A 23508-nucleotide genomic window follows, 5' to 3' on the forward strand; every position below is an offset into this window, starting at 1 on the left:
TTATTATCAAGTTCACAACAAGAGAGTTATATTTCAAATTGTCCTGACAAACGCGGTTAGCGAGTTAGTCGCGCCAAGCGCAAGCTAGCGCGCCATTCAGGGAATCGGTGCTGTCACTCAGTTTTATTACGTCGGAACCTTGGGAACAGTCCTGGCCAGCTAAATCCCGACATTCTCCCAGGCGTCGCGGCTTTTTCATCCCGCATCATATTTGCTCAGGTTATACCAGCACTGCAGGTTGTCTTCCCGCGATCGCAAATCCAATTCCACTTCACGCGTCAACTCTCGGCTGCTGCCAGGAGAGCTAACCTTGCTCCACGTCTAGGTTCGCCCAATGACTCGCAACCTGTCGAGCGCACACCGGTTCTCTACCTGACCGTTGGCTTTGTGAGAAGCTGTCATGGCTCCAGGTGCCGGCGGCAAGAGGAAGAAAGTCGATAGGTCATGGTCCACTGACTCCACGAACGACGGTCAACGGCCTTCTCCCCATCGCCCCGGCAATCTCATCATGGCGCAACAGAACCACGGCTCGCATTCCCCCCAGGCTCGGGATTTCTCTGATGGGCGGGGAAGGGCACGGAGACAGTCTAGTCGCGGTGGAAGACACAATGCGGGTCGAGTGCCGAGCAACGATGGTCAAAATTTTACGAGTGGTCGAAGGGACACAGAGCCCACTGGTAGAGAAGCGTCGGAGCAAGTGAAAACCAACGGAGCAACACCGTCGTCGCAGCCACAATCATCTCAATCACCTTTACCCCCCGCGGCTTCAGTTCAACCCCATTCGCAGTCACAGCAGCCGTCGCAAACCCAAACACAGTCACAGTCAACCCCAACACCGCAGACGGAGATGTCGCCGGCCGTGCCCGCACAACCACCGAAGAAACCTCTACCGCCTTATCGATATGACTACATATTGGATGATACGAGGAACAACTGGGCGGCAGGTGGAAGACAGACGATTGTTGAGCGCGGGGTACAGGCAAGGAATGACGAAGATATCGTGACCCTTGCCTCTGTCTACCAGGAGCTCATTCGCTGTGCTCTTGATGGACGATTACCTGCCGAAGAAGCTGGTGCAACAATCAAGGATATCATTGGGGATGAGGTTGCCGCTGACGATGTTGACATGCATAGCCAGGAGCAGCCGTCGGCCTCCCTCGATACCAGCACTTTCTTCCTCGATACCCTGTCTATCGTGACTGATTCAGACACCACAAATCATGCGCTCAAGCCTCTAGTATTCTCCACCGGAATCAACCCTGCCCTTATGCGCCTGCAACTCGAAACACCTCTAATTCAGTCGCTTGGTCTTGTGCAAAACACATTTGCGCGTATGGGAATCCGGAAGCAGACGAATCTTCTTTATCGGCAATCAAATTACAACCTTCTTCGCGAGGAATCTGAAGGCTATTCTAAGCTACTAACAGAACTTTTCACAACGAGCAATAATGAGCCCCCTACCGGCGAAGTCGTCGAGGATACATTCGAAAGGGTAAAGGCGATGATAGGTGCCTTTGATATGGACGTCGGCCGTGTACTTGACGTTACGCTTGATGTTTTCGCAGCTGTATTGGTCAAGCAATATCGCTTTTTCGTTAAGCTTTTACGGGCAAGCTCCTGGTGGCCCAAAGAGGACGCATCCCATGGCAGTGATGGGAGATCGCGAGATTCTGGGCTTCCGAATTGGGCTTTACCAGGGTCACCGATATGGTCAACAACCGACGAAGAACGTGCTGCAGCCACGGAAGCGAACTCCCAACGAGATCGAGAATTCTGGGATCGGGTTCGCGAAGTCAAGATCCGAGCCTTCTTCGAGATAGGTCGCAGACCAGTGTCGGAAGCGGAACTCAAGCAATTGATCCCCGAGTCCAATAACTTGACCCCAGAGGAAATCGACACCCGCAAATGGATCCAACAAACAGGCACACTACCACCTAAAGGAAGCAGAGTAGCTGCACAACTCCTGGGTTTCAAGCTCCGTTTCTACTCCTCTCCTGCGCGGGCCAAATCAGATGTGCTTCCGGATAACCTCATCTATCTCGCTGCATTGTTGATCAAAGTCGGCTTTATCTCCCTTCGTGACCTTTACCCTCACCTCTGGCGGCCTGACGATTCTATGGACGTGTTAAAGGAGGAGAAGCTGAAGGAAAAGGCTGAGAGGGAGAGGGCAGCGCGACCCGGTGGTGGAATGAATGCTCTTATGGCTGCCGGCGCTCTTTCAGACGACACCTTACCTATCCCACGGATTAGAGAGTCCGAAGCTCGGTCATCAACTCCGGGGAAGGACCAAGAGGCGGAGAAGGCAGCTGCAACAAAAGCGGAGGAGAGTGACCTACCTGAGCCATCAGATCAAAAGGTACTTCTCTTGAAGAGCCTACTCACGATTGGTGCCATCCCTGAATCCCTATTTATTTTGAGCAAATTCCCTTGGCTCATGGACGTCTATCCTGAGCTTCCCGAATACATACACCGTATCCTTCATCACTGTCTAAGCAAGGTCTATGCTTCCGTGCGCCCTCTACAACCGATCGATGAGCTTCGAGACCAGAAGCAAATACCGAGTCATGACCAGGCAGGCGTGCCGAAGGGCCACATCAAACTAATCGAGGCGCCCCAGAGACGGACACTGCGATGGGCTCAGCTGGATAAGGAAGACACGAACGATGGAACTGACTATAGGTTTTACTGGGATGACTGGTCCGACAACGTTCCCATCTGTCAGTCGATTGACGATGTCTTTGCTCTTTGCGAGTCGTTCCTAAACATATCTGGGCATAAGATCGGACAAGATTCCAGCCTGCTAACGAAACTGGCCAGAATTGGGAAGTACAGCCTCGTTAATGACGACTCCATTGAAAACAGGGCACGATGGCAAGATTTGTGCAAACGACTATTGGTCCCTGCTATCAGTCTTACCAAGGCGAATCCTGGCGTGGTGAACGAAGTTTTTGATCTCATTAGCTTTTTCCCTCGGGATGCTCGGTATAATATGTATGCTGAGTGGTACTTCGGTCAGACTTCTCGACTCCCTGACATACAATCTGCCTTCGACCAAGCGCGAGCGGAAACCAAAGATGTCCTCAAACGACTGAGCAAGACCAATATTCGTCCAATGGCTCGTGCGTTGGCCAAGATTGCCTACGCAAACCCTGGTATCGTCATTAATGTTGCCATCGGCCAGATCGAGTCGTACGAAAACCTTATCGAAGTTGTTGTGGAATGTGCGCGTTATTTTACATACCTTGGCTACGACATACTTACCTGGGCGCTGATCAGCTCCCTTGGGCAGAAGGGCCGCAGCCGAGTCCAGGAGGGTGGTCTGCTCACAAGCCGTTGGCTCAATGCCTTGGCCACCTTTGCTGGTAGAACGTTCAAGCGGTATTCAGTGATGGACCCGAGCCCAGTGCTGCAGTACGTTGTTGAGCAACTGCGCCAAAATAACTCCACGGATCTTATCATCTTAGAACAAATGATCAGTTCGATGGCCGGCATCATCACCGATTCGAACTTTAATGATTCTCAAATCCAGGCAATGGCCGGTGGTGAAATCCTGCAATCGCAAACCATCCTACAATTGCTGGACAAACGACACGAATCAAAAACCACATCGAAGCGGCTTATGAAATCGCTTACAACCTCAAAACTTGCTGGCCAGTTGCTCATCGCGATAGCACAAGAACGACTCACCTGCATCTTCAAGGAATCGGAGACTTCCTCTGAGCTCAAGTTACTGGGTAACATATTTGATGAGATCCACCGTATCTTGGCCCAGTACCTGGATCTCCTCCGCAGCAACCTGTCAGTGGAGGATTTCGACTCGTTTGTTCCTGACACTGCGTCTCTCATCAGAGATTTTGGCATCCAGCCTGAGATCGCGTTCTGGATTCGACGCCCTAGCGTCGCGCACAAGGTTATTGATTTGGAAAAGACATCACAGGATACGACCAGCGCAGCTAAGAAAGAGAGCCAAGATGTCCCTGCTCTAAAGGCAGAGGTTGAAAAGATGGAGGGCACTGATGATACCGAAACCCCAAAAGCACCTGCCGATGAAGGTCAAATGGAAGTCGACGAAGAACAAACTGCTCAGGATGCCGAGACAACTCTGGACCAAAAACCTTTCGATAGCCCCGAAGCCCCTGAATACCCGGCTCCTAACCCTGTGATGCAAGACCTCCAGGATCAAATCAGGTCCGTGTTACCTGCGGAGACTTGGAGCGTAGTTGGGTTGCCTTTCTATGTCACATTCTGGCAACTCTCAATTTACGATGTTCATATTCCTCAAAAATCATACGAAGAGGAGATTGAGCGATTGAAAAAGAAGGTGGTCTCGATCGGCAATGATCGCTCCGATATCAGTCTTGCAGGGACCCAGAGAAAGGAGAGAGAGAAGAAGCAAACCACTCAGCTTCAGGACCGGATACTGGAAGAGAATAAAGCGCACCTTGTGGCGTACGGCCAAACAAGACAAAAGCTACAAAAGGAAAAGGAGGGTTGGTTTGTTGGTATGCGGGGAAAGGCCGATCTGCTACATATCGCTCTGTTGGAGCAGTGCTTTTTGCCGCGTCTTCTTTTATCCCCTATCGACGCGTTTTACTGTTTCAAGATGATGAAATTCCTTCACACAACTGGGGCCCCCAATTTCCGCACCGTTGGTCTTCTGGACCAGCTGTTCCGGGAGCAGAGGCTCACAGCATTAATTTTCCAGTCCACCTCGAGGGAAGCCGATAATCTTGGTCGTTTCCTGAATGAGGTCCTTCGCGACCTTGGGCGCTGGCATGCCGACAAGGCTGTCTACGAGAAGGAGGCGTTCGGCACAAAAAAGGACCTCCCCGGTTTCGCTATGAATGTTGACCCTGAAGGCAAGCCTACGACCTTTCTCGACTATGAAGACTTCCGTCGCCTGCTGTATAAATGGCACCGTCTCCTATCTTCTGCCCTGAAGATCTGTCTGAATGGGGGCGAGTACATGCACATCCGCAATGCCATCAGTGTTCTAAAGGCCGTCGTCCAGAACTTCCCGGCTGTCAACTGGATTGGTCGAGACATGCATACAAGCGTGAATAACCTTAGCCAAAATGATGAGCGAGACGATGTGAAGATTCCTGCTGCCTCCCTGATTGGTGATCTCAACCGTCGTGAGAAGAAATGGATGCTACCCCAGGCTTTTATGATCGCCAACCAGCCAGTCCCTGGAAAGGGCAGTCAATCAACTGGGAGAGCAACTCCTTCTCGGCCTGACTCGACAACTCCCACTCCTTTCAATGCTGCTGCCCCAGAGTTCAAGCCCTCTGGTGAGACTGAGTAAGTTGAGAAAATAGCTAAACTTTACGCATTAGGTGCTAACTGTAGCAATATAGATCAAAGAGTGCCGCCAGAGTGGAGGGAGCTACGAGACAGGAAGTTGAGGATGGAGAGATCGAGGATGCTAAAATGGCAGATGCGCAAAAAGATGGATCGAGTGCGCAGCCACCGGCTCAAAAGCCGGCCGAACCAGAACCGCAACAGACAGACAAAGCAGCTAGCGAAGCCCCAGCTAATGAGAACCGTCTGACAGGTGGTCCTGATACAACAACGAAGGAAGCGCCCAGCAATACCACTCGTAAGGGTCAGACTGGAGGAGCCGCTATGCCTCATTCACGGCCCTCCCCTGCGTCTGCTGCGAATCAAGCTCCTAGGGGCCCTGAGTCTCGAAGGCAAGCGAATCTCCCAAAGCCGCTTGAATCGGACCGAACACCAGGCGGAAGCCAGGTCTCGCGTTCTCAGCAGCATACACCATCTCACCCTTACCGGGACGAAAGGGGTCTACCGCCACGACCGGATCTTCTAGATGACCGACGAGACCGTCTACCGGATTATGGTCGGGGTGGTCGTTTGCCCGGCGATCGGGATTTCAGTCGCTCATTCGAACCGCCTATCAATGACAGCAGGGGCTTCGGCCGCCTGGATAGGGATCTCTCTTTCAGACCACCTATAGACGAACCATTCCGTGCGCCCTATCGTGAACGTACTGGCCGGCCCCGCCCTTCAGACCCTCGCGAGGGTCTTCCCGGTCCAAGACCTGGTCCGCAGACGCATCCTGACCGTGCAGACCTCATTCACGATATTTCAGATAAACCAGGCGACGGCTATCGCCGTGGAGAACCAATGCGTCAGGAAAGGGACGATCGGCGGTCTCTGCCCACAAGGCCTCTATCTCCCAATCCTGATCTTCCCAATCGCCCGGAACGATTCCCTGATATTCGCAAGCCTCAGAGTCATAACCAGCCTCCTCGCAGCGATGAAACACCAAGGGGTCCGCGCAGTGACCGACTACCTCCAACTTCTATGGAAGGTCCGGATTATCGCGATTTAGGCCGTGGCCCTGATCCTCTTGGAGGACGACCGCGTCAAGCTGATCTAATGCCTGATATACCCTCCGGACCAAAAAGCAGACTTCCGTCTAATCGGGGCGGGCGAAACGCGCCAGCGTCCCACCCTGGGTCGGGCCCTCCTGGTAGTGGACCTGCAGTGACTGACCGTCCGCCGCCAACAGGCCCTGGGCGCCAGGGGATGCGGAGTGACGAGCCTCCTGCTGACGCTTCATCCCCTACCGCTGATAAACTGGAAGCAAGTGGAATCCACCCTGATCGACTCAAGGCCTTGCAAGGACAAACTTCGGACAAGGTGCACGGATCCAGCCCGCGTTCCAACCTTCCACCACCCCCACCGGCTATTATTCCTCCTTCGGGGCCTCGTGGCGGAACTGGCCCGGGTTCAGGATCGTCACCCCTGACTCGTGGGCCTCCAGGCGGCCCAGGCTTCAACGACAGGCGGTTTGCGAATCTGAACAACGTTCTTCAGCAGTCTATGTCTATGACACCTGCAGCAGACCGTGGGATCGGTCCAACTATACGGGGCCGTGGTGCCAATCGACAGTCCGCAAGCGCTCAAGCGCAATTACCGCAGTCAGCTAGACTACCGCCCCCAGGGGCCGAGGATGGGCCCCGCTCCGGGATGCCGACCCAGAATAAACCCGATCTTCTTAGCGGAAGGCTATCTGGACAGCCTGAAGGCGATGGGCATCCTAGAAGTCGGCCGAGTGGCGGCGGTCGTCACGAGTCTACTGATGACATTAACCCTGATGGTCGCCGGTTACAACGCTATTCGACCGGAGGTAGCTTCTCTCACGACCGAGAACGGGAAGCCGAACGAGAGCGGGATCGTCGTGGCGGTGATAATGACGGGTCACGGAGCAGCAGCCGACGAGAAGATGGACGAGATCGCGCCCGCGAGCGGAGCCGTAGGAGTGATGTGCCATCAGGAGCCCCTCGGGAAGAACATTACGAATCTCGCGAAGCGTCCCGCCGCGGTGTTGGGCCTCGTGAGGACCGGCGGCGCCGTGATCGTGATGCTGGCCCAGACCCCTCCCAAGAGCATGAAGGGCGCCTCCGTCCTCCCTCTTCGCACGGCGGACAACCCCCTCCACCACCACCTCCTCCTCCGCCCCCTCCCGGTGGACCGGATGAAGAACGACGCTGGAATAACAGCGGTCGGGAACCTCGAGACCGCGAGCGCGACCGCAGGGGTGACCGCCAGCGCGATCGCAACTATAATCGCGAAAGCGGCAGTGGAGGCGGGCCTCACCGCAAACGCGGACGACCAGGGGACGAAGGCGGACATAGTGATGGAAGCAGCCGAGGGGGTGGACGCGGCGCAGGCAGCGACAACAAGCGTGCTCGACGTGGAGCTTGATATTGATAAAATACACACGCCTTCTCTTTCTTTCATTTTTCTTGTTTTCTATATGTCTGGTCTACTTGGTGATATCATATGAGCATTGTTCACGGTGTTAAGCATTCCGCTCTATTGTTTTATTTTTCTAGCTAGCTGGGCTTTCTTATTGCTTTGGCCCATCTCATGTATTCTCTTCTCTTTGGAAGCCACCCTTTACATCTTCTATGCACCTTTCAGGTGCCGCAGTGAGCATCGCAGGTGTTACTAGATATTGGTCCGTATAGTACGACTAGATCTGCTTTGAAGCATTGAATATGAGTAATGTCTTATCTACCAAGGTCCCTCAGTTGTCGACGAGCTGCACAGTAACCCGGGCCAGGTACTCCGAGGCGAGCTACATGGTAAAGGTAACTTGGTAAGCGAGTCAATCAGGCTGAACGGGCCGACACTCCGAGCGCGACTCGGTTGATCTTCGGGCGGGCGACCCTCCGCTTCTTTTCAGGTCGTCCTCTGCCCCACGTCGATGCACTCGGCTCCGCCAATTGCGTCTTCTTGCTCCCTGTTGATTGATGCAGGCCGTGGCTGAATTTCGGCGTTTCTCGAGGTTACAGAGCCCCGACGGGCCCCTAGGCTCCCTCTTCAGGAAGCCCAGCCAGCAGTGGGCATTGATCATGGCACGGCCCTGGTTGCAATTGCTGGTGTGGAGCTCCGGCGCACTCCAGCTTATGTGAAGCTGTTCTGTTATCGGTACGTCGGGGCGATGGAGACCAGGAGATCAAGCAGTACGTATATCTAGAGCTCCCGTTCCTTGTGTCTTGCAGGTTTTTGACTCTCTTCCTGTCACCCAGTCAGTCTCTGTGCTTGACACTTCTGTTGTCACTGCGGAAGCTTTTCTTCCCCTGTAGATCGGAGGGATTTCTTATCTTGCCGTCCACATCTCCTTGACAATGCCTTTGGACGTGGAGAAGACCATTGAAGAGCTTCGGCTCGGTGAGAAAATTGACCTTGTGTCCGGTACGCAAAGCCACAACCCATAAGTCTAGTAGACTTTCTGGCTGGACTCACAGCTTTTGCCTAGGAATCGACTTCTGGCACACTGCGTCCGTCCCCAGACTGAACATCCCCAGCCTGCGCATGTCCGATGGCCCCAACGGCGTCCGTGGAACTCGCTTTTTCAACGGTGTGCCAGCAGCATGTTTCCCCTGCGCCACGGCCCTCGGATCAACCTGGGACACCGAATTGCTGCACAAGGTCGGGCAATTGATGGGAGAGGAAGCCATTGCCAAGGGTGCGCACGTCATATTGGGTCCCACAATCAACACACAGCGCTCGCCGTTGGGTGGCCGGGGGTTCGAGTCTTTTGCTGAAGATGGTGTCCTCTCCGGCCAATTAGCTGGTCACTACTCTAAGGGTGTCCAGGAGAAAGGCGTTGCCGCTTGTCTTAAGCACTTTGTGTGCAATGACCAGGAACATGAGCGGTTGGCGGTAGATTCTATTGTCACGGACCGTGCTACGCGCGAGATTTATCTCTTGCCGTTCCATATTGCGATGAGGATTTGCAAGACGGCTACCGTGATGACGGCTTACAACAAGATCAACGGCACACATGTCAGTGAGAATAAGAAGTATATCACGGACATCCTTCGCAAGGAATGGGGCTGGGACGGGCTGGTTATGAGTGACTGGTACGTGCCTAATCCGGCTTTTTGAGGATAATGCCTAAACAATTGCAGGTTCGGAACATACAGTACATCAGAGTCAATCATCGCCGGGCTTGACATAGAGATGCCAGGGAAGACTCGCTGGCGTGGAGGCGCCCTGGCACACGCCGTCTCCTCAAACAAGGTCCACGAGTTCATCCTGGATGAACGTGTCCGTAATGTTCTGAACCTAATCAACTACGTCGAGCCACTGGGCATTCCTGAAAATGCCGAGGAGAAGGTCCTGAATCGGCCCGAAGACCAAGCCCTACTACGAAAGGTTGCCGCCGAGTCCGTTGTGCTCATGAAGAACGACGACAATATTCTCCCATTCAACAAGGAAAAGTCCATCGCGGTTATTGGACCAAACGCCAAGATCGCCGCCTACTGTGGAGGTGGCTCTGCATCTCTAGATGCCTACTACACTGTCACGCCCTTCGAAGGCGTAACAGCCCAGAGCAAAGGCGAGGTCCAGTTCGCCCAAGGCGCCTACTCGCACAAGGACCTTCCCTTGATTGGACATCTCCTGAAGACCGACGACGGCAAAACAGGCTTCAAGTTCCGCGTCTATGACGAGCCCGCATCCAGCAGCAACCGCGAACTCCTCCACGAGCTGCACCTGACTTCATCCCAAGGCTTCCTCATGGACTACCGCCACCCCAAGATCAAATCCTTCCTCTACTACGTCGACATGGAAGGCTACTTTACTCCCGAAGAGTCCGGCATTTACGACTTCGGCGTCGTAGTCGTCGGCACAGGGAAACTCCTCGTAGACGACGAAGTTGTTGTCAACAACACCAAGAACCAACGCCTCGGCTCCGCCTTCTTCGGCAACGGCACCGTCGAAGAACAGGGCTCAAAAGAACTCAAGGCCGGCCAGACCTACAAAGTCACCCTGCAATTCGGCACAGCACCAACTTCAGACATCGACACCCGCGGCGTGGTCATCTTCGGCCCAGGCGGATTCCGCTTCGGCGCCGCCCGCCGCCAAACGAAGGAAGAACTCATCTCCAAGGCCGTAGAGCTCGCCTCAAAAGTAGACCAAGTCGTCGTCTTCGCAGGTCTCACAAGCGAATGGGAAACAGAGGGCTACGACCGTCCAGACATGGATCTCCCCCCGGGCTCAGACGAGCTCATCTCCGCAGTCCTCGACGTGAACCCCAACGCCGCAATCGTCATCCAGAGTGGAACCCCCGTGACAATGCCCTGGGCCTCAAAGACCAAAGCCCTCCTCCAGGCCTGGTTCGGCGGCAACGAGTGCGGAAACGGCATCGCAGACGTGCTCTACGGCGCCGTTAACCCCTCCGCAAAGCTCCCCCTGACCTTCCCCGTCCGCCTCCAGGATAACCCCAGCTACCTGAACTTCCGCTCCGAGCGCGGCCGTGTCCTCTACGGCGAGGACATCTACGTTGGATACCGGTACTACGAGAAGGTATCACTCCCGCCCCTCTTCCCGTTTGGCCACGGCCTCTCGTACACGACGTTCACGCGCGAGAACCTGAGCTTGACCACAACGCCTGAGCATGATAAACTCGGCGACGGCGAGCCCATTACCGCCACAGTGACGGTTACGAACACGGGCGAGCTCGCGGGTGCTGAAACAGTGCAGTTGTGGGTTGTGCCGCCGCCGACGGAGGTGAACCGGCCTGTGCGTGAGCTGAAGGGGTTCGCCAAGGTGCGCTTGGAGCCTGGGGAGTCGAAGACCGTTGAGATCGTGGTTGAGAAGAAGCTGGCGACGAGCTGGTGGGATGAGAAGCGGGATGCTTGGACTAGTGAGAAGGGGACTTATGGGGTGCAGGTTACGGGGACGGGTGAGGGGGTGCTTACGGCGGAGTTTGAGGTTGGGAAGACGAGGTTTTGGACTGGGTTGTAGATACTTAGGTACCTTCCTGTGGGTGCGTATGGATCTACAGAGGCACTATACACATCCCGATGGTATGTACGGGGATATCTCCATTGCATGACTTATGATCTCGTTCTTTGTCATTGATGTACTAGGTATGATTGATGAAGCCAATTCTCTTTGTAAACTCAAGCTGGGTTCAACTGTAGTTTTCGGTTTTCCTCGATGTACTCGATGTAATCCATTTAATATCAACTTACATGCTAACAAAATACAATGTAATTCCCGTAAATCCAGTCCCAACTGACGATGCCCCAAGTTTTGCACGAGCCAAAAACCCAAAGCCGACGACGCCACCTTATGCCCTAATAAGAAGAAAATCAAAAATCAACGTAAACAACAAGCCAATCACGATATCCAGCGCCTATATGTCTGTACAACCCACCACCAACGAGCGAAAGGATACCCTAGTTGCGACGTTCGCGTGAAAAGAGCTTACTCAATTTCCCAACCAACGGCACCTCATCTCTCAATCTCCGCGAGCCCGTACCTGTGTCTTTCCTTCTTGATGCGTGCAGTTCCGACTTGATATCCGACCAAGAGAGTCCAAACCTAGATGGCATTCTTTGCAGTCCGGCCTGAGAACCATTTTCGCGGTACGTGCTGCCCATACCATCACTGTCCACAGGACTTTGGTACGGCTGATTGTCCTGACATTGTCGTCGCGGAGGCACACGAACAGGGTTATATCTCATGAAACCGGGCGTCATCTTCGAAAGTACAGCATGCTGGAGTGCTTTGTTGCGCTGGGACTCTTCGTCCGGCGTTAAGAGGCGAGCCTGGCCGGCGCCGTCGATGATGATACTCCGGGACCTTTCTAAGTTGGTATTGTTGGGAGTGAACGTAGGTTTGGGTTGCTGAGTGAGCGCGGGGACTCTTGCTAGCCCTAAGCGAGGAGATGGATGGCTCGATAGGGTTTCAGAGGAGAGGTTGGTGATGGTCGGGTTGAGGAAAACATTCGTGTCTTGGGCATCTTCTTTGTAGGGTGGTGGTTCAGACAGTGGTAGTGAGGATTCGATGAGGAAGGCCTTTGCTGAATGATTTGGTTGCCTGTAGCCCGTTATAGTTGCGCCAATTGTTGGCTTGAGTTCATTCTGCCGGGGACTGTGGGATGACGACTGAGCGCATGAGGGCTCGGTGCTGAGGTCAGAGCAAGATGTGCCTGTCCTGGTGTTGCTGAATATCGAGACAGCCCTTGTATCTCCAGCATCTGATGCTTCGCCGGACCGAGAATGAAGCACTCTCATTGTTTGCATACTTGGCTGTTGTGTGAGACCCACGCCGGAGTCATACCCAGTTACCGAAGCCGACTCTGGTCCGGCTTTTGGAGTTGGATAGTTCGAGACTAGCAGAGACTTCGGTGTGATGCTCTCCACTGGTGCATCTCTTACTGCGCGGCGGTATGCGTTGTTGGGAGGAGAAGGAATCCCTTGCTCAATCCGGTACGCAAGCAAGGAACAAGAATATCTAATCTTTGACTCCAACTCGGGCGATATCTCTTGCCGGCTGATGAAAGGCGATGGACGCTTAGGAGGAGAAGGTGTGTCGACAAAATCATAGTACCGCGTGGGTTTCTCGTCTAGCACTGCTGCGAATGTTGGTTTCTAGGGCTGTTAGAGCGGCCTGGGAGTAGTGTAGGTCTGACTCCTCACCTGCGAGCCAAATAGAAGGGACAAGGAAGCGCGCCTCTTCAGCGAGGCTTTCTTGGAAAATAGGGCATCCATAGTGCGGATGGAAGCATGTAGTCTGGTGTTTGCACCGAGAATATGTAGTCGAAGCGCGTAACTACAGGTTTAACGCAAAACAAGCGATGTCTGGCAACCAGTGCCGAGCAACCAAGTGGATACAAAAGAAAGAGAGGGAATGCTATTGATTTGGAAGCCAATGAAGTAAGAAAGTATAAAGAACGCAATGGACTGGAATGCGGGGATATAAACAATGCTTTGAGTTCAGTCAGGGCCGAACGAGCGGGGTCCGTGAGCCTCCGGGTCAATTCCGGGGGCAGACAGCGCGAAACAGGGAAACCCAAGAGTTTAGGCCTTGCCACAGGCGCGTATAAAGTGCTGATCCGGGGGCGAAGGATAAGCAATGCACTATGGCGTCAAGCCAGGCCGAAGAGCCCCAAAAAAAGGAAACGAAGGACTGCTCGGTATGAGAGGGAATGCTCCGAGCGGAAGAAAGGACAAAGGAGTGAAAAGATGAAGGAATGACGGTGATAATGGAAGAAGAAAAAGAAGGAGGAGATGGGAAGGAGGAAAGAAAACAGCAGCCCAAGGTCGCACAGCAGCACAACATCACGGGTTCTGTGAAACGGTGTGCCAGCACCATCCTCGAACAAGCCGCCAGAGTGCGTTCTTGCTGCAAAAGCAACGGTCGTCATTTGCTATGTGTAGGAAACAAGCATAGGGGCTCTGGGACTTGACCTATTGGCCGCAATCGGTCCGCCATCGTCATAAAATGGGAAGCCGCAGGTTGAGGCGACGATCTCGCAGAGCAAACAGGGCTACAAGCCCCTTCGCAAAAAGAATCGTGCCTTAAGGGGTCTCACAAAGCCTAACCGTCATCGTACGATAGACGAGCATGAGGGAAAAGTAAAACGTTCTTGGACGGGAGCGTTGCAAGCCATACCCGCGAAATGACCTGTCTCATAATGCTCATTAGCACGAAAGCGATTTTGATTTGATCTGTAAAAGTTCATGCAAGGGGCAGCTGGTTTCAAAAGGGATAACTCAAGGGGTAAAGTCCAATGTGACAGGTCACAATGGCATGTGGTCAAATTGATGAGAATCAAGCCCCCAGGTTGAGGTCATCTGTTGCCGCAAATAGCCTACGTAAACTTCAAAGCGAATATCAAAGGAGGAAAAAGAAAATATATTGCGTTTGTACGCAAGCTATACTGTGATATCGAATAATGTCCGGTAGTCCGGAAACTTGGCCCATCACCCTCGCGAATTGCATCGCAGGAGACCGCTTGGTCGAGGGCTTGTGTGATGGGGAGCAGTTGGATGCTTCTTTACAGTCTGACCTGTGATGCTGGTTGCGAGAGAGGCAGTTGGATGCTCATCTCTCTGACTGGTTAAGAAAGAAAATAACAAGGCTGCACCGCTACTCCCTCAGAACTCTGGAAATGGCTGGGATCGCCGGCCCGTACTCTCTTGACCGAGAGGAGGCGTGGGACCCGCTCATTCGTGGAGCTGGTTATGTGTGAAGGCTGCAATCTCTGCGCCAACAAGTGATGCTACGCTTGATTTGTTTACCAAGCGGTGATGTCTTCTACCTCCGCTTCTCCAAAAGTGCTGCTCTTGGTTAGCTTGCCAACACCATCAATCGCGGCACCGTCGGCGGGGGTCTTGGACATGATGTCAGGCAAAACCTCTCGGAAGAACTCCAAGATGTACTGGTTGACCTGCTCGAACTGAAGGAGGAAGGCATCATGGCCTTCGGGGCTGTCAATGCGCTTGAGCCTCGAGTCCGGGATACCCTCGGCAATTTCTTTCTGTTCCTCGAAAGTGAATAGACCGTCACTCTCAATTCCAAGAACCAAAGCAGGTTGCTGAATCTGCGAAAGCGCTTCGCGTACCGGGGCCTCTGAGTTCTGGTTAGCCCTGTGGCGGGAGACATCGTGTGTATCAAGCTTGCGAGTGATGGCGATGTAACAGTTGGCGTCAAATCGTTTCACGAACTTGTCTCCTTGGTAGCGAAGGTAGGACTGGGCCGAAAAATAGGTGGCGGGTCGTTTTTGAGCTTTCTCATCGATGGTTTTGCTGAAGGTCTTCGTTCCAGAAAATTGCGGATCCATGTACTGCACCTCAGTCTTCTCGGCCACCGGGGAGTTACGGCCACTCCAGTTACCCTTATGACCATCATTGTGGATTGCCCAATGCTCGTTGGAGTGAGGAGGAGTCGGGAGTCTCTCCGTGCCATTGATGTTCTGCCGCTTCGATGGGTCCGGTACGTTTCGCCCAAATCGAGACTCAAAGGAGTTACGGCTCCGGTAAGTCAGAAGGGCTGACATCCGAGCAGCGCCAAGTCCAGCAGCAGGAGGTTCATCGAATGAATAGTATCCATCTTCGTATTTGGGGTCGCTGTAGATGCTTTGGCGCTGGGCCTCTCCCCAGCTGATGCACCAGGCAGAGTGACGTGCCGAGGTGGCAATGGGGACAATGGCTCGAACGTATTCTTTTCCAAAGTATGCATATTCCAGGGTAAGCATGCCGCCCATGGAGCCACCAACTACGGCCGCAATTTGTTTGATACCAAGATCATCGAGGACCATCTTGTGAATTCTTCATCCAGTTAGCCCACCCTGGTTGTAGTATAGCCAGCACATCAAACTCACCTCACGTCGTCACGGACTGTTGTAAGCGGAAACTCGGGCCCGTAAAGGCCTTTCTCCGGATTTCCTTCCTTGTAGGTCACCGCACTTGCACTTCCGTAGGGACTACCCAGGCTGTTGAGACAGACCACAAAAAATCGCGAGATATCGAAGGCTTGTCCAGGGCCACCAAGTAGCGGTCCCCACCAATCAGCCACATCCGCGCTGCCACTCAGAGCATGGCAGATAACAAGTGCATTGTCGCCATCCGGAGAGAGTTTTCCGCGCGTGGTGTATGCAACGGGTACGTTGTGGAGGGTGACGCCGGATTCCAAGGTGAACGATGGGATGATAACGAAGGATTGGTCCTCGATCAGGGCAGAGAACGGGTTTTCAGGTTGGGATTCGACCCTCTCTACGGGATTTAGTAGCTGTTCAAGTAAAAAGTGTGATAAAGATGTGTGGGGGAAACTGACGAAGTGGCGGGGTAGAAGTGGCCATTGTGAACCACAGATTGTACCAATAAACAGAATGTTGGGCGATTGAATGTATACTGAGTAGTCAAAAGGACAGAAAAGAGAAGGGGAAAAAATGAAGTGAAACCGGGTGGCTATGTGCTCATCGAACATGAATTGCGAGAGGGGTGGGAGCTTTTTATTGCCAATGGCGATGAGTCAAGATCCGCCAGGTGGGCAGGCCAATCAGCAATCGACGATCCCGCGGAATTCTTTAGTAACCGGTACGGTACTGTATATCCTCCCGATCACCGGAGCATTGCCGATGACTGTACCTGCATGCTAGGAATTCTACAATATTGCGCAGTCACTATATAGCTGTTTATGATTTCGATAATCTAAAGTAGATCTTGAGCGAGCCTAACCTTCAGCTGCTATCCAAAAATATCCCCGCCTTCAGGACCATCAGCGGCTCTTTTTAGTCTCTCAGACGTTGACTTGTAAACTCGAGGAAGACCAGTATCCTCAAAAGTGTGTCCATGCAGGATCATGTCTGCGAGTCCCTTGGTAGCAAGGAAGATGACCGGCATACCATGGCCGTCGTACCCTGCGCATACATATTTTCCAGGCTGGTCAGGAACTTCGCCAACGTGGGGAGCTGAATCATATGCGTATCCCATGACTACCATCACGTCATCAGCAAATTCCTTCAAAGGCCGGATGTCAGTTCGGGATACTTACTACCAGTCCAGATCTCTTTGACGTATGCGCCGCTTTCGTCCCACCCTCTGAAAGTGCGTTGCATGTAGTCGTCGTAGTAGTTTTTTGCTGGCTCGATAAGAGTGCTGTCGTCGGTCACTTTATACCAGTGTTCTCTGTCGTGTTCGAAGGTGTGTTGAGCACCGCCGACTATAACACTTCCGTCTGGACGGGTGATCATGTAGCTTTGGCCATTTCCTTCCGCTGACCTTATGAGATATGTGTAGGGAAGGAATGGGGCGTCCTTGCCATCTGGAACTGTGATGTGACAGCAAATGCCTCTGCACGGCACGATGTTCGCAGAGTACTGAGGCAGGAGACCCGAAGTATACGCATTGGTCGCATACACGACCTTTGATGCGGTAATGGACCCTCGCGGTGTGTGAACAAAATGGAAGCCATCCTGGGTAGTCACTGAGGTAACAGGGGTAGATGTTTGGACATTGACCATGGACGAGCTTGCGATCTTCGACAGCAACCCTAATATCAATTTATAAGGCCATAGAGTACCTGCTGTGTAGGATATACATGCTTTGGCACCCTTGACTCCGGATATCTAGCGATTTCAGTAAAAGTTGGACTAGCTAAGACTGTGGTCTGTGACGCGTAGACTTACCTTTTCCGCATACTTCTGCGGAGTGTAATGAATGTCAGGGGTGTACTCAAGTCCTTGGGCAACAAGAAGTTCGTAGGTTTGTTTTGCTTTCTCTCCATCGGCTTCATTCAAGTAGACATTCATACACCGGGTTAAGTTCAGGTCGCAATCTATATTCTCTTCAGCTACGAGCTCTTTAAGTGCCTTTATGTGCGCGATCTCAAAGCTCGCGACTTCCGCACCAGCCTCAATGCCGTGCCTTTCGATATACTTCGGGATATTCCCGTATAGATCAGGGCGCAAGTGACCACCTATAGTGCTATTAGAGATCGTCCCTATCAGACACATGGAAAGAGACGGCAACAGACCATTACGTCCAGTCGCTCCTGAACATATCTGCCTTGCTTCCAGAACGGTAATTGCGGGCTCCGCTTGATCAGAGTGGGAAAGCTGTTTATAAAGGTGGTACGCGAGGCTTATTCCGGAGTACCCTGCGCCGATAATCACAATATCGCTCCGCTGAGGCAGCTTTGGTGTAGTTCGAAGTTCATCGAGCTGATGGAGCTCAGTGCGCCAGAACGGCTCTGTGGGGTTTTCGACGGGGAGAATTGGAGGCAATCTGGCTGCTTGCACCATGATGGACCTTCGCTGTTTTGTTTTGAATTTGAAAACCACCTGATATTCCTATGATATGTGCGAAATAATGGTAGGATATATGAAGATGATTGACAAGAGAGTGCGGGGAACATGGAGGCCATGGCTATCAGAGCTCGCAATTGGCGCCTAATTGTTGAATCACCTTATCAACGTTTGAAAGCGACCACCTTCAGCATTTCTCAAGCGTGGACGCCATTTTTTACCTTGACATATTAGCATTCTCTTCCCTGTTTCTCCTGTGCCCGCACCGCTGCCTTGAAGTTTCAAATCCGAATCCATGCTCATATCTGATAGCTTGTGGAATTGACCGGGTTACAGATTGAGCTTTGTTGAACTCCATATCGCCGATTTGAAAATTACAGTATACCAGCGGCATGCATGGTGTCCACGGTACGCTCTTGAGGTCCTGAAAAAGAGCAAGCCGTACAGAGTGAGCGACGATGCATACCTAGTGGCTGCGTGTACGCAAAGAGGCCATCTTTACCGCATACAGATAAGGATCGAGGCACCTCAGAGCCCAGTCCAGGATCGAGCTGTAAACAAGTTCCGGAATAATGGCGAACTTGCTATGCCTGATTCTTCCGCTTAATCGCGCTGTCAAGGCCGACAGGCATTTTCTTCCTGAGCATATCCCGAAAGAGATGCTAGCTGTCAACGAAATCAGACCACGCCGTGGTCTGCCTGATCTTTCAGCTTGATATCGCCGTCAAGGCGAGAGGAATTTTCGTCCTGAGCATATCCACGAAAGAGTTTGCGTCGCTCAATGTTAGATCAAAGCTTGTTCGCTGTTGAGAGTGTTTCTCGATCCCACTGGTGAAATGATTGTCCGGCCCAGACACAGAGCCTTCGACTAATCCACAAACGGGAAAGCGCGAGTTTTACAGTGGCTGGCCCGAGGTGGTCCTTCCCCAGCTTACTCGACCTTAAAAGCTCCGAGTCCTCGCCTCTCGCGTCGCATACTCAATTGTCAAGCAACTGTCAGCTAGGTACATCCCAGCTATGATCGATTTCGGCCACTATTACGATATATAACCACATTTCTACCTGAATACGTTTCTTACCCTATAGTATCACCGCGATGACCGATTATTCGACATTGAAGGTTACCGAGTTGAAGGATGAACTGAAGAAGCGTGGTATCCCTCAGACCAATTTGAGGCGCAAACATGATTTCATCAAGCGCTTAGAGGATGATGATGCCAATGGCCAAGAAGGGGGTGCAGAAGAAGAGGAAACGCAGCCCGCCGAACCAGAAGCCCCTACCGAAGCCGAGGAAGCAGGCAGCTATGAAGCGCCACAGCAAGATGTCTCAGTCAATGCTCTTAACGCAACCGAGAAAGCAACCAAGGACGCGGATGATAATGCGCGACAGCGAGATGCCGCAGCCGGTGCTCCTACCGCAGCTGAGGAGGCGGGAAGGGATGCGCCGCCGCAGGATACCGCAACTACCTCTCCAGCTGGTCAGGCGAAATCGGCAGGAATGAATGGAAAGACAGATGAAAATACGGCTCAGACGTACTCAGCACATCTCAATGGTTCGACCGACCAACGCCAACAACTTTCGCAAGCAGGGGAGCCCAACGTCGAAGCGGAGGAACACCGGGAAAGCGATGCAAGGAATGGGGCTGGAGATAAACAACCTAAAGCTGAAACTGCCACCCAAGCGGCTGAAGAGAAGGAAGCAAGAACCGAGGTTGTCGATGGATCCGATGCTGAAGCTATCAGCACACCAATTGACCAGGCTCCTGGGAGTAAAGCTGAGGCAGGACCCAGTGTACCACTAAACGGTGCAAAGCAACCAGATGATAATGGCACGCAAAATGCACTTCCTGGTGCTCAGACGTCTGGGGCCAACACGGCGCTATCGACGCCCCTACCCGCAGAAGAGTTTATTGATGATGTTCGGAAAAGGAAGCGTCGCAGCCAAAGCCCTGTCCCTCCAAATGAGGAGGTCGCAAGAAAGAGAGCCAAAGTCTTGGATGAGCAAAGTTCAATTGGGGAAGGAGGTGGACATGATGATCAGGCGGGGAAGGCCGTTTTTCAAAAACAAGACATGCGCTTCAAAGGATTATTATCTTCAACAGGTCGGGAACAAACTCGACAGTCACCGCCGCCAAGTGACGCGGATATGGAAGACGTTACGGTTGAGCCAGCCCGCCATGCTGCCACCGCTGCGCTGTATATTAGCGGTCTTATGCGTCCTTTACAGCTGGCTGCTCTCAGGAACCACTTACTCTCAGTTGTATCGACCTCCAAAGAATTCAGGCCCGACTTGATCATCGATCTTCATCTGGATTCTATCAAGACCCATTGCTTTGTCAGGTTCGAGGATGTTCCAACAGCAATGCGAGCTCGCAACCGTCTCCATGGTACAGTATGGCCGAACGAGAAGAGCCGAAAGAAGCTTTCTGTTGATTTTGTTCCTGTACCCAAACTACGGGAGTGGATCAAAATGGAAGAGGAAGCCGAGCTCCAGAGTGGGCGTCCGCTACGCTGGCAAGTCGTGTACGAAGAGCGTGGCGACGGAGTTGAAGCGACCTTAGAGCATGTCGGCTCTGAGAAGTCTCAGACCCAGGCCTTTCCAGACTCAGCACAGAAGGAGTTTACACGCTCTCCGCCCCGTGGCCCGCGAGCCGAGACGCAAGTTATGGATAGGCCCACCAACGGCGCATCTCAAGCGAGCGGTAGCTCTCAGCCGGCGCAAAACTTCAAGCCATTGGACGAACTCTTCAAGTCAACTGCTTCAAAGCCTATGCTCTTTTACCTTCCGGTCCCTCGAGCTGTTGCAGACCAGCGCCTAGATAGGTTCGATGACCTGTTGCGGAAAGGCCCAACCCCACGACCGGGCGGAGATGAAACTCGGAAATACTCTTTCGAAGATGACGACCAATTTGTTGATAGAGGACCGGAATTTCCCAGTCGTGGGCAGGGCGGAATCAGGCGACGAGGCCGCGGTGGTGGGATGTTTGATCGAAGGGACACTGGCAGGGGCCATTAAGATCTCCAGCAGGTCTCTGTATACAGTACTTCATTGTTAATATACCCATTGCATGTTTTACGGCGGTGATTTGAGTGTTACACACTACTGTATTATAAGGAAGGACTTGAAGCTCGGGAGGGCTATACCACGGTATATTTAGATAACGCCTGCCTTTAGTTATTATTACCAGCAGGCGCTCTGCAGGGCTGTGCAGGCTGCCCAGGATTTGTGGCTTGGCAGCTGAAGGCATTGGTTGCCGGTCAGCTTGTTCAAAGCTTAGCGGTCTTGTTTCTGCTGCTGCCTATCAAGTCAAAGCCTTTATTTATACCTTCATAAGTTGATCTTTTGTCCTCCGCCACAAACACGGTTGAGTTCTTTAGGATTTGAAACATTCTAATAATAGAATTGGCGTTTCACTATTTCAAGGGTTCGCCATTGAATAGATTCCGTCTGCCACCAAAAATTTGGTTCTCCTCTTAATATTAATACTGCCTAATTTACCGCTTTTGGATGTCCTTTAATATCACGTGTAGAATTTGCCAAGCCCCGTTAATTTTAAACTAGGTGCAAAATATTAATATTTTAACCTTTATACTAATTTATATATAAACGTAAATAAAATAAATTTACCTATTATAAATATTACCACCACCTTATTGTTGCCAAAAATAAATAAAATAATACTATTTATAAGCGCCTTAATAGTGTATATAAAAAAAACTTAATTAATAAGTAGTGTTAACTATATTTACTAAGGTCCAGAGCTTTACTAATACTTTAAATTTAATCTTAACTAAATACCGCGGGAGTGTTAGCTTTTTTATTTTTAGTAAGTTAAAGGTATATAAAATTATATAAGGATTTCTTAATAAATTAATATAGCTTTAATACTTAGGAAATTTGCACCTTTATGCCTTTTTTTTACTTTAATTAAATTAAATATTATTACTGCAACGCGCTGTATCTTAAAGTTATAATATATTTAATTTTTGCTTGCCTTATATTTTTATATTAAATAAAAATAATAAAGGCCTTTTTTAAAAAAAGTAGGCCTTGGCTTTTATTTATTTATACTAATATTATTTTTTATATTACTTGGCTTTTTAAAAAAACCCTTTATTAGCACCATACTTTAACCTATATAAAGGCCTATAAGTTGGCCATGGCCCATGACCCCAAGGCGCGTATCTAGGCCTTTATAAATAGTACTTTTAGGCTAGTATGTTAGCTATTTAAAAATTAGGAGTTTTTTTATTTAGGGTATAAAAAGTAACATGGGATAAAGTTTTAAGGCCTTATAATACTTAATAACCTTATTTTCTTGCTTTAAGGCCTGTATAAAGGTAAGGTAAATAATACTTTTATATAAAATAAATTAGGAATAAAAAAAACCTTAAGGAATATATATAAAGGCCAAGAACCTTTTTATATATATAAAAATAGTACTTATAAAAATAAATATAATATTATCGCGTTATATAAGAAGGTAAATAAAAAACTAATAGCTAATAAAAAGGCATTTAATATCTGGCTTTTATTATTATAAATTTTTATTAAGCAGGCTTTTGGTTTAATCACAAGAGATTAAAAATACCTATTATTTAAGCTATATTAATATATTAGGATGATTCTTATTGCAGCCAAGTATTAAATAACTATTTTTTTAATTAATATTATAACATGTCTTCGCGGTAGTAAAAAAAACCTAATATTAAAATAATTTTACTAAATATAATTAATAAGTTTAAAAAAATATTTAGGTAAATTACTTTGTAAAGTACTTATTTAACTACTTTATAAAGCTTAATATTTAACCCTAAGTTCCTTACAGCTCTTTTAATTAATAATTAAAATAATTTATTCTTATTTTAAGTTTTTAAAAATCTTCCCCAGCGGGGCTCTTGTTGGCACGCTGCGGGATTATTTAATTAAGGATTTATATAAAATTTACTTAAAAAAAAGTTATTTAATAGTTTTATTATATTTTTCTTGTGGCCTTTACTTAGACAGGGGGAGGGTAACTTAAGGTTTTAAAATTAGGATTTAAATTTTTTATGTTTTTAGTATTAGTTAGTAATTTAGTTAGCATGTTAAAGGACTTTTATATAGCTTTATTTAAACCTATTTTAGCCTATTTTTTTACTTAATTTTTAGTTAGGTTTTCCCGGTGTTAAGCTATATATTTAATATTTATTTATTATACTACCGCGGCTTGCCTTTAAACTTTTTTTTTTTTTTTAACTTATTTAAAATAGGCTATAAATTTTACTAAGGTATTTTTTATATAACTATTTTTAGTATATTTCTTTCCTGTTACCTTTATACACACCTATTTTATAAAATTATTAACAAGATTAAAAGCTTTTTTTTAAGCTATTTTTTAATTATACTAGACCCGGCCGGAGTCCTTTTTAAACCTAATATTTACTAT

General features: G+C 50.2%; 6 protein-coding genes across 6 annotated transcripts; 3 read left to right on the forward strand and 3 right to left on the reverse strand.

Annotated features, from left to right (window-relative positions):
* Window positions 1-400: 400 nt before the first annotated feature.
* Window positions 401-7731, forward strand: DSM5745_05572 (putative THO complex component (Rlr1); the record flags this gene model as incomplete). Its single annotated transcript, XM_026747588.1, has 2 exons — window positions 401-5301; window positions 5358-7731. 2 exons carry the CDS (start codon window positions 401-403, stop codon window positions 7729-7731), a joined length of 7275 nt encoding a protein of 2424 aa, XP_026603420.1.
* Window positions 7732-8660: 929 nt separating this feature from the next.
* Window positions 8661-11286, forward strand: DSM5745_05573 (beta-glucosidase H; the record flags this gene model as incomplete). Its single annotated transcript, XM_026747589.1, has 3 exons — window positions 8661-8727; window positions 8792-9398; window positions 9447-11286. The coding sequence occupies 3 exons, from the start codon at window positions 8661-8663 to the stop codon at window positions 11284-11286; spliced, it is 2514 nt and encodes an 837-aa protein (XP_026603421.1).
* A 437-nt stretch (window positions 11287-11723) lies between these two features.
* DSM5745_05574 (uncharacterized protein) lies at window positions 11724-13040 on the reverse strand (the record flags this gene model as incomplete). The annotated part of the gene is made up of 2 exons (XM_026747590.1): window positions 11724-12920; window positions 12969-13040. The coding sequence occupies 2 exons, from the start codon at window positions 13038-13040 to the stop codon at window positions 11724-11726; spliced, it is 1269 nt and encodes a 422-aa protein (XP_026603422.1).
* Window positions 13041-14569: 1529 nt separating this feature from the next.
* On the reverse strand, window positions 14570-16132 carry met2 (homoserine O-acetyltransferase; the record flags this gene model as incomplete). Its single annotated transcript, XM_026747591.1, has 3 exons — window positions 14570-15602; window positions 15656-16046; window positions 16108-16132. 3 exons carry the CDS (start codon window positions 16130-16132, stop codon window positions 14570-14572), a joined length of 1449 nt encoding a protein of 482 aa, XP_026603423.1.
* A 388-nt stretch (window positions 16133-16520) lies between these two features.
* On the reverse strand, window positions 16521-18076 carry DSM5745_05576 (NAD(P)/FAD-dependent oxidoreductase; the record flags this gene model as incomplete). The annotated part of the gene is made up of 4 exons (XM_026747592.1): window positions 16521-16768; window positions 16828-17401; window positions 17462-17751; window positions 17809-18076. 4 exons carry the CDS (start codon window positions 18074-18076, stop codon window positions 16521-16523), a joined length of 1380 nt encoding a protein of 459 aa, XP_026603424.1.
* A 1099-nt stretch (window positions 18077-19175) lies between these two features.
* Window positions 19176-21095, forward strand: DSM5745_05577 (SAP domain protein; the record flags this gene model as incomplete). Its single annotated transcript, XM_026747593.1, has 1 exon — window positions 19176-21095. One exon carries the CDS (start codon window positions 19176-19178, stop codon window positions 21093-21095), a length of 1920 nt encoding a protein of 639 aa, XP_026603425.1.
* Between the last annotated feature and the right edge of the window lie 2413 nt (window positions 21096-23508).

The sequence above is a fragment of the Aspergillus mulundensis genome (assembly GCF_003369625.1).
Source record: "Aspergillus mulundensis strain DSM 5745 chromosome Unknown scaffold_5, whole genome shotgun sequence".
In the NCBI taxonomy this organism is placed as follows: Eukaryota; Fungi; Ascomycota; class Eurotiomycetes; order Eurotiales; family Aspergillaceae; genus Aspergillus; species Aspergillus mulundensis.